Raw genomic sequence first — 10,495 nt, 5'->3', positions numbered from 1 at the left:
TCTCTGTTGTGTACATGCTTAAAGTTGATCACAGAATAAAAATCTTTTTAAAAAGACAAGCAAAAAAAAAACCCTACTGGACTGGAGATTGTGACCCTTGGAGTGGTTGTAAAATTGATTCAGTGGGAGTTTTTAAACAGAGCTGATTTTTAGTTCTCTGGGAATGTAGAAGTAATGAGAGTTCAAAAATGCAGAAAAAAACCAAGGCGATTTATAAAGTATTACATTCCATCCATCTATCATATACTTCAAGGGCCTGTAACTTGGAATAGTGTGATAGGACTTCATGAGATATGCCAAAATTATGCAAATAAACCAGATTTTAAGGAGGTTGGGTAGGAAGCACTGTTGAGTCCCCATGGAAAGACCAAGGCAGATAACTTTAACTCTGGTCTGAGCACAAATAAGAATGATGATTTTTCTATTATTTGCTTATTAGTTGATCTGTTTGTTATTGATAAAAAGAAGATGCCACACAACAATATCATTAAGTGCTGACAGTGTAATTTTTTTTATTTCAGGAAGTGAAAAAAGAGGGTAATGCAGAGACAGAGCAGTGTCCAGCATACAGTGCACAAGATGTTTACAAGCATGCCAGGCAGCGCCACACTCGTCTCTCACAGTAACAGGCCCTGTCACAGCATGGAGACACCGAGACTGGATCACCGACTGAATTTCAATCTCTAAATCTTAACTTCCGGTTGGTGTACACGAGAAACAAGCCACAGGACATCTCCCAACAGGATACAGAAATGTGCAAACTAGCAGAGAGATCCCCAGACACTTAACAGATAAAGAGCGGTCTGAGCCAATTAGCTGAACTTCTCAAAAGATTTTAGCTCCGGTATCCATGAAGGAAACCTATGTCAGAGCTACTCGAGCTAAAGGTTGATAGGCCTAAGCTGACACAAGTCTCTACATGGTACATTATCAGAGTAAATCTTAAAAAAAAAAAACAAAAAAAAAAAACCTAAACAAACTCCAGAAGCAAGTCTACCGCATGCATCGGTTTCCATTTAGGCATGGAAAAGCATACATGCATTCACCAACCTCAATGATGATCATCCATCACATGCTTAAAACACTAGAGGAAGCCCACATGGAGCGAACAAACACCCTGTTTGTAAAATGTCACCTATAGACTTTTCATTAACCTAACCCCGACTCATAAGTGCTGCAATTCCCTACTTTATAGTAGCTGGACCGCAGTGAAGCGGTGCCACCTTTTTGTTGTGATAAATAAGTGTGTGATTTTAAAGAAAAAGGGCAAGTAAAAGCATACATTCAAACACCCACCGGCCTTAGTGCTGGAATTGAAGTACAATACACACTGAGAAAAAGATGTAACACAAATAAATAGTTTGATCTTTTGAATATTTTTTTATCTGTAGCTCTTTCGATTGTTTTTCAGCTGCATTTCATGAATATGTTGCACAATTTCAGATCTGTAAAGTAAAACTGATACTCGCTTGATGCGATTCAGCCTTCCAGAAGTGATACAAGATACGATGATTCCTCACTCACTGCTCAGGACACAGTTTAAAGGACCAGACAACCAGATTTAACCCTACATTACCATCTCTCTCACACACACACACACACACACACACACACACACACACACTCACACACAAGACAAAGTTTTTCCATACAGACAACTATTAAACAGTGTAAAGTGAAAAAATGTTTAAAATACAATTTTAACACTGACTTAAGGAAAATACTTTTACCACCCCCTTTTTTATTTTCTTGCTTACCTCTAACATTTCTTCACTACTTCAGAACTGAAAGAAATAGGCCAAACTGTGAAAACATTTGTATTTTCCATTGCAACTAGGATTTCCTCTTAATAGAGAAGCAGATGGCTGTATTTGGTGGGAAAACAAAGTGATCTAAAGCAACAACCACTTAGTGGCAGCTTTTCCCACTAGAAGATACAAGAACAGGCTGTGGGATCTGCAGTCAGACCAAGGCTTCCTCCTCTGTCCTCGCAAAGGCTTTCCTGCAACTCGGAGGTGAAGCAAAAGCTAGTCCCGCTGTAAATGGATGAGGAAGGCTGAAAGAAGGCCTGGCGACTCCTCGGCTATGAGGAAACAGTCACCGGATTGAGCGAACCATTCCGGCTGTAAAACTTAGAGAAGGCCTCTTCGAGAACAGATGCGAGTCGAGGCTGATCGCCCTGAAATGAAAAGGCAGTGAGCTCAAAGTAATCTTTCTAATTGTTCTCTGATAGCAGTATGTGGTAACTTCACGGATAAAACCTCACCTCACTGATAAACCCCAGCTGAACGAGCTCCACAGCTAGCTCCTGCACGTTCTCATCTGAACAAAAACACAATATTTAAATAGTGATAGGGTTACAAAGCATTTAGATGCCTACTTTGTCCTGTCCTATCGTTTGTAACAGTTGCATCACCTGAGAAATGATCAGTGCCAAAGTCACAGGTTACAGCACTCAAATTAGATATTTAGTTACTTTTTCAAATAAGCATTTCATCGCTTAAGAGGTACCTATGTGCAGCTTAAAATAGTCCACCTGCACTACCTACAAAGCCCACAAGGGGGCCACGGCCCACACTAAGAAGTGAATGCAGAGCAGGCCGAACAGACTGGACAACATAACCAACTTGCGCAAGCTAACTGAAAAGGGGTGTTTATTTTTAGTGGGCAACACTGTAACATATCGGATGACTTTTAATAGTGTGACGTATAAAGTTACTTTTAAAAGCAACATTACCCAGCACTGCTTATGAGTGCAATGTAAGGGTAGCAATGCAACAAATATCAGCAGCAGATCGTAGCAATATTCTTTGAGATAGTGTGTATTTAAGTATTTTTTGGGGGGGAGGGGGTTTCTAAATCGTAGTATCATTAGTATATCTTTAAGTTCTCTGCTTTGAGTTAAACCTCTACAGCAAACCTGTGCTCCCTTGAAAAAGCATTTAAAACCATTTTCTCACTTGTGAAAGGCATGCAAAAATGAAAGCATGGTGAAATATTATTCTCAAAACAAGACACTCACTTGGTAACAAATCACAGCTCAAGTGCCTGTTCAGTTTATCCTCAAGTTTCAACAGCAAGGTCAGCTGAAAGTAGAATGAAAGCAGTCCATTCAGAGTTCTAACAAAGCACGTTCACATGTAGTACAGATGTCGTTACTTCATCACTCAGCAGGTTGGCAGAGCTGTGACTTACGTGATGTTTCGTGCCCTCGTCAACAGGCTCAATATTACACTGCATCTGAAGGACCTTCAAGGACCAAAAGGAAAACTGTTTAATGCATTGACAGGTTGGGATTAAAATGATTTCAAGTTTTTATTATTATTATTTATAAAGGAAAATGCTGATAAAGACAACAGCCGTGCATTATCATTTTATTTTTATGGTATTAAAATCTATGTAGAGTAGTGCTTTCTGCTCTTACCTTCCTTGTCTCAAGCTCTGCGGGTTCAGGGGTCGGGGTTTTGACCGATGGGGGAACTATGGGTGACTTCACAGCCTCCTGCTGGGGTTGCTGAGGACAGGGGACCCCAAATGCAGTCAGAGGGTAGATTCCATTCCTGTTAAATCAACGTCAAATGTAAGCCACCACAGCTTTAGTTAAAATGTGGCAGTTGCACATTGCTCAATGCATCCAAAAAAGCTTTTACTGAACACACAACAAACACAACCACAGCTTCCTGTTTTTGATTTCAGTGCAGCGGAAACAACTCTCATTTCACTTTCCTTAGCCGATTTTGCCAACTGATCCAAGCTTTAAAGTGAGAAAATTTATAACCAACTGCAAATGTGTTAAAAACTGCATTTGCATTTCCAGCTGTTCTCTTACCTTACATCTTCCAGAAATTTGTCCAGCTCAAGAGCAGGAAACTGGGAAAGCCTGGAGCAAAAGAAAGACTATTATTTCCACTCCAGTAATTAAACAGTCAGAAAACTTTAGACATAGTAGGACTTAATGAAAGGCAATGATGATAAACTAAAGATGATCAAATCACAGAAATCATCAAATCTCCACAATTTACATTTCCTACATTTACACTCAGACTTACTTCATCTGAATCCCCTCTTTGCCCTCAACGATAACCAGGTTAGGGTCCATGTTCTTTGTCATCTCTTCTAAAGCATTTTCAGGAATCATGTCTGAGGTAAACAGAGAAGATCACTATTAAAGAAAAACACCGATCAATGATAGTTAGTTTTCCAAAATAAGAACAACATTACAGGCAATTTGTGTGACTGTGCTTAAGTCTTCAAGTCTTTGTGCCTGCAGATTGCATAACAAAGTATTTTGGCATACGATGGAAGAGTCATAATGACTGTAACTGCTAACCTGTTCCATCTCACTTATTTATGGTTTTAAAAAATATTGACTATTTGTCCTTTAAAAGCTGCGGACATTATTTCAAACTGCTTATGTTACTGCAATAAAGTCTAAGTATAGATATTTGGTAGGTGTGTTAGTGTTTTATTGGGGCTCTGCTGAGCAGAATGCCCAGTCGATGCTGCCAAAACAGCAAGCTTGAAGAACAGGGAATCAAGTGCATTATTAAAGTGAAAGTATGTGTTTATAAAGGATCAGATTTTCCGTCCGTCCGTCCGTGTGTGTGTGTGTGTGTGTGTGTGTGCGCGCGTGCTTTGACTCACGCTGGTGGCTGACAATGCAGTGTGCAGCCAGCAGCTTCAGTAAGGGCACCTCAAACAAGGCCTGGTGAAACAGCAGCTCCTTGGCTGTGGGTCGCTTACTGGGGTCGACCTCCAGACACTTCTGGATAAACTCCTGAAACACACGCAGGTTATAAATCTCTCTTCCAAACAGCCACGAGAACTTTAGATGCTTGCTTGCTCCTCGCTCACCCGTTGCAGCGGGTCCTCTAAGGACTGAATGGCACTGTTTATGGCTTCTTGGGACACATAGGACGAATCTCCGTTACTTTGGATTTCCAACACAGCCATCTGAGCAAGTGAATGGACAAAGGAGAGATTCATGAAATAAACAGGAGCCTTCAGTCAACAACAGTCGCTGTTATGGTACAAAAGAAGGATTTTTAAGACAGAAATAACAGGTTGAGCATTCACTGCTTTTGGTCTTCAGGCAAACTGCGCTCATATTACCACAGTAACAACAGAGCAGGTGACTAACAGCTAGGAGCAGAAAAAGGCATCGCCTCACCTCTAAGGCGCACATTCCAAAGGAATAGATATCCACAGCTGTGGTAACATTGGCAACAGCTGAAAGCAGACGGAAGCCTAATCAGTATCACAGAAACACAACTGCACACCTCAGCAGCATAAAACGATACACCCAGAGGACCTCACCTCCATATTCTGGAGCAAAAAAGTGAAGGCTCTTCTGCTCTTCTCGGCAGGTTTTCACATGGTTATTGATAGTGTCAGGAGCAACTGAAGAAAAAAAGAAAATAACAGTGAACATCTTCAACACAGAAACCAAACCAAACTGCTTTAAACGATCCGTGGAACCCACCTGAGCCAATTTTGATGAGGCCATTGTGCTGGATGAAGATGGTGTCACAGGTGAGGTTGCCATGAATGATGGGAGGTTCACATGAGTGCAGGTAACTGGAGAATAGCAAACAGTGGTCAAAAATAAAAACCAGGACCTTTGTACCATAGCTAACCTAATAAAGCTGTAATAAATGTATCTCATATTAGTGTAGCAGTGAATCATGTCAGTGCCACACCACACAAATACTGTGACAGAGAACACCAACCTGAGAGCAGAGAGGATCTGTGTGCACCAGCGCTTCCAGGCCTGTCAGATAAGAACAACAAACAGAGAAGTTAATATCTTTAAACATGATTTTTAATTAACTGTGTTTGATCTCTCAAATGTATCAACATTTCAAAATCCACCCACCTTTTCATTCATTGTCTTGTGGTTCTTTTTTGTCTTCTTCAAAAACTGTTTGAGGCTTCCTGAGGACATGTATTCAGTGATGAAAATAACCTGCAGACAAAAGACAATGTTGAATTCAAATAAGAATCCAGGCCATTGTGCCTGTGTTTATATCATTTGATGAAATGATCAAAGAATAAAACGATGAAACAAACTCCTACCCTCGCTCTGTTTTCTTTGACATCTGCCCAGTACTTATGGAACTTCACAATGTTCAAATGCTCCAGCTGGATCAAATTGTCAAACACGGCTTTGACTTTTTCCTTTGGTAAAAACAAGAAAAAAAATGAAACACTTTACTCATAAATGAAAAATCCCATATGTTCTTGTTTTACTGCAGACAAGTTAAAGAGTCAAACAGAGTCTAAACAATATTAAGATCCAAATCTTCTTAGCATGTTTGGACAGTATGCCTATTAACCAAAAGGTTAATATGCAAATTCCACAGTGTTAATTATCTTGGACTAAATCCACCCCTGGAGACAAAATTAGAATGAGAGAATCTAAAAATCTTGTTCCTCAAGGTATTTTAAAAAAACATAAACAAACGCTTTGAATCAGATGGATCATTGCGACAAATATTGCAGAGGCGAGATTGTCTGCTAAAATGTGATTTCAAATATGTTGAACTGCATTTTATGAAGGAGTTAGATATAAAATAAAGAAATGACATGTTTGGTGAGTATCCTAACGTGCTGTACCTACATTATAATCAATCTACTCCTTTTTTGGCCCTTAAAATATCTTTATAGAACTTTGATGTTATATTTGTTACAATTTCCACTGCCCTCTCGGCCAAATGTCTCTTGAAAAAGACATTTATATAACAGTCACTTTGCCAAAAAAAACCAAAAACAATTGCAGCATCTACCTTGTAATAGCAATGCTCTTTGTGGCTCAAAATGACTTAATATCACTCATGAGAGGTATGTTTGAGATAGTTTTGCCACAATCCTTTTTTGGGAATTACCATAAATCACTTTTTGGCACAACAGGAAGGAGAATCCAAAGTAGGCTGGAAGAAGACGGCGTGCACTTCTTCACTTTTCCAGAAAGGTAACCAAATCAATCAATCATAGCTCCTCATATCACGATGGACAAAGTCCGAATTCTTTCTGACTTTTTTAGTTAAACAAGAATTTGATTTGCTGCCCATAATTTTGTGACCTGTAGCATAAAACTGTCATTGCTGTTTCCACCACTGACTCCAGGTGTCGCCAAATCAACCAGCACTGAAATCTTTTTAGACAGCAAGTTTGAATCAGATTGTACTGTTCTGTTCTTGTAGTCCACACACTCCCTCCCTTCCAAATTTCTGATTTGTTTCTGCAACTACACGGGTACAGCGTGAACTCTGCTATGGGTTCTGGTCACAATGAGTCCAACAACTTGCCTAAGGAGCTTAAAACCAAAGAGGAAAAAAGCAGCAGTATTACAGAAAAGAGAGCAACAAATCCCATTAAAAAAAAGCCTTAAAACCATTGTTAGGCTGTTTTGTTGCTTCCAAGTATGCTGTTAGTTCCAACAATCATATAACTGACCATAACTGTGGTTTTTCCTGCATATACAAAAGAGGTTTTGGCCATCAATCAAGTTTAAATATCAGTTTTGTTTATGAGATTGCCAAAAAGCAGTACAGAAAGCAGAAAAATGCACAGGCTTCTGTCGAGTAAGGTGACAGAGACCTGCACCATCACTACATATAGGTCAATCGTGGTTACATGCACAGTCACCCTGTGCTTTAGCTGTATTTTACCACACCGGCCTCGCTCTGCACCCACCTCTTGCAGTTTGAAATTCTTTCTTTCCGAGAACATGACCTCATTCCACACCACCTCGACTCCTTCTTCTGTGTCCATGGCCAAGTAAGCATTATCAATCCCAGGCACATTGCGCTGATTCACCTTTAGGGGAGTAAAAATAAATACATAAATAATGCACCAGGTGTTTATCCAAGTTAAGTTTGTGGAGAAAAAAAAAACTGCCCCCCCTCCCTACCTCTTCTCTGCGTTTCTGCCAGCGTCCACAGGGGCTCTCCTCCAAAATCTCTGACTCATCCTCACTCTCCTCTTCCTCATCCTCCGTGGCAGCAGTAGCAGGAGGCTGGGTCACCATGGACACCGGCGGAGACACGGATGACACACCTTGACCTGTGGGTGCAGCGGCCGCGGACTCCGGCTTCACTTCCTGGACAGTGTCCGGGGCCTGCTTGCTCTCCCCCTCAGACATCTTCCCGGTTGTGAGGCCCAGCAGCCCGCTGCAGGACACACAAAATGACCCACCGGAATATAAACGCCACACTACATGTCATTTCTCATCTGCTGGGGCTGTACGACTGTTATTAGAAAGCTAGCAAGGCAACAACATGTAACTACGTGGTGGCTGTAGCCGGCTAATCTAGCTGCAGGTGAAGAGTCACCGTGGAGACTTTGCAAAAGGAAGTTAGCTCCAACGGGAAAGGCCACAATAAGTCACAATTATGAGCACAAACACATGGACATACATGTTATAGATGGGAGATGAGACGATGCCAGCTCCAGTTTAACAGACTCCCGTCGCCGAAGAGCAATCCGGGCCGGAGGTTTAGCTCTGTCAGCTGCGAATCTTCAATGTTTCTCGGCGGAGTTGCAGCTAGCTTTGCGGAGCTACGTTGCGAACTTCAACGACAGCAGACACAGCTAACGAAGAGTCTACGAGACACCCAGAACCTTTACTTTACTAACTCTGACATTAAACGTCTGTCGCTGTTTGTACTTGCTAGACCTCGTCAGTCGGAGCAGTCCTCCGCCCCTTACCTCTTCTCAAGACTCTTGCTAATGTGAGCTCTGACAACAGCCGCTGGTAGTGCGAGTAAACGTCACAGCACCACAGTCCTAAGTGTTGATTAAAGCATCACGACCATCACAGGAGCTCAGCACAGGAAGCACGGGCAGGCTAACCGTACCATTATCGTTATATCCTCGAACACAGTGGCTAACTGACTTGAGAGCTAGGTTAACATTTAGCCAGATATGATGGCGACAACTTCCAGATGCACACTGCACTACGAGCTCGGGCACGTCAAAGCCGTTGTGGGTTGCCAGATACAATGCTTTGAATCCCCCTTCTCGGGAGTTCAGATCGTTCCCACGTAACTTACACGGTGTTGCCTTCTTCTTGTACATTTATCCCACTTCACTGTTAAAAAAATCAAGCTGATTTTAATAGCAGACAAAATTACACAAAAAAGGGGAAAACATAGTCTTTTAAGTGATGATTTACTAAAGGAAAAACAAAAACGGGACGTGTGAAAAATGAATTTCCCCCTAAACATAATTTTTTTGTGTCACACTTGGTACAGTACAGCTTTTGGGCTGATTAGCAATAAGTCTTTATCATTATCATCAAGTTAAAATTGAGCATCAGAATGGGGAGAAGGGGATTTAAGAGACTGTTTAAGTGAGTGTTTTCAGGATCTGCTGGGATTTTCCAAATCAGCTACCTCTGGGGTTTACAGAGAATGGTCAGAAAATATCCAGCAAGAAGTTAAGTATTTGTATCCAAAAGTCAAAATGATAAATAAGTCAAATTTGCAATATTTGATTTGGTAGGCCATCATTTTACCTGATAATTTTAAGACAGTTAAACATAATCAGTTTGATTTATTCATGTAAAGGGAGCCACAAATGAAGAAGAAGATTTAGAAGGCATGAATGTCATAATGCTTCGTTATCTTGTGCAATACTTTTTGTAAATAGTACCTTGTGCAATACTTTTTGTAAATAGTCAACAGTGCAATAGACTCAATACTTGAAATGTGCAATTCACTTGTATTTTTATTTTTTATTCCTATTTATTCTATTTATCCCCTTTGTATATTTTATTTATATTTGTCTCTGTATTTATATATGTGTGTGTGTGTGTGTGTGTGTGTGCGTGTGTGTGTGTGTGTGTGTGTGTGTGTGTGTGTGTGTGTGTGTGTGTGTGTGTGTGTATATATAACAGTTCTGTAACTGTAACTTTGGTCGTTGCTGTGCTTTTTTTGGAAGTCGAATTTCCCAGAGGAACCCACCCGAGGGATTAATAAAGTTCTATCTTATCTCTTATCTTATCTTATTAAAGGACTGGGGGGGAACGCGTGTTTCTCTCAGACCTGGCAACCAGTGTTTAACGGCCTTCCTTTTTGTATTTGTTATGGGCATTGACTGACAGACATGTAGGCCAACTGAATAGTGAATGCCGGTGAATGGTTGTCTTTGTGAAGTCAGTGTTATTGCGTTTGTTTTACCGCTAGGTGTCTTTTCAGTCTACACGACTAATGTTGAATTAAACTGGGTTTAAATTGAGTCCAAATTCAAGCAGAACACACCACTTAATTTGTTTTTTAATTGAAAATGTTTACCTCCTGACTTTTGACTTTGTGTTGTACATAATTAGGTTTGTGTAAAGGTATTAAATCCAAAATATTGTAGAGTCTGCATTAAATATTTATTTATAGATAGTATAACAGCCTTTTCTGTCGATATGTAGATATTTGTGTAGTATTATGCTGCATTTTTAATATTTTGTGGTTTCAAGGTAAGATAAAGTTACAAAAAATGT

At 40.4% G+C, this 10,495-nt stretch overlaps 1 protein-coding gene across 2 annotated transcripts; it reads right to left on the bottom strand.

Moving 5' to 3' along the window:
* Positions 1-487: 487 nt before the first annotated feature.
* nrbp1 (nuclear receptor binding protein 1) lies at positions 488-8,953 on the bottom strand. 2 transcript variants are annotated; one of them, XM_026142584.2, is made up of 19 exons: positions 8,710-8,949; positions 8,418-8,604; positions 7,913-8,171; positions 7,696-7,818; positions 6,076-6,177; positions 5,876-5,965; positions 5,730-5,770; positions 5,483-5,577; positions 5,317-5,400; positions 5,171-5,229; positions 4,855-4,953; positions 4,645-4,777; positions 4,050-4,140; positions 3,830-3,880; positions 3,425-3,560; positions 3,196-3,249; positions 3,023-3,086; positions 2,267-2,322; positions 488-2,179 (listed from the first exon to the last, which is right to left on the bottom strand). In XM_026142584.2, exons 3-19 carry the CDS (start codon positions 8,141-8,143, stop codon positions 2,084-2,086), a joined length of 1,605 nt encoding a protein of 534 aa, XP_025998369.1. In that variant the 5' UTR covers positions 8,144-8,171; positions 8,418-8,604; positions 8,710-8,949; the 3' UTR covers positions 488-2,083. The 2 variants fall into 2 exon arrangements, with proteins under 2 accessions (XP_025998369.1, XP_025998368.1); XM_026142583.2 differs by having other exon boundaries at positions 8,418-8,953.
* Between the last annotated feature and the right edge of the window lie 1,542 nt (positions 8,954-10,495).

The sequence above is a fragment of the Astatotilapia calliptera genome, chromosome 15 (assembly GCF_964374335.1).
Source record: "Astatotilapia calliptera chromosome 15, fAstCal68.1, whole genome shotgun sequence".
NCBI classification, from domain to species: Eukaryota; Metazoa; Chordata; class Actinopteri; order Cichliformes; family Cichlidae; genus Astatotilapia; species Astatotilapia calliptera.
Note: the sequence above shows the minus strand (reverse complement) of the source record. Positions and strands in the feature narration are given on the sequence as shown.

Coding starts and splice junctions, on each gene's coding strand:
- nrbp1 (XM_026142583.2), bottom strand. CDS start 8,143: ATGTCTGAGGGGGAGAGCAAGCAGGCCCCGGACACTGTCCAGGAAGTG. Junction 5,578..5,729: donor CAGATCCTCTCTGCTCTCAG/GTTGGTGTTCTC, acceptor GCTATTCTCCAG/TTACCTGCACTCATGTGAAC. Junction 4,954..5,170: donor TTGGAATGTGCGCCTTAGAG/GTGAGGCGATGC, acceptor TCACTTGCTCAG/ATGGCTGTGTTGGAAATCCA.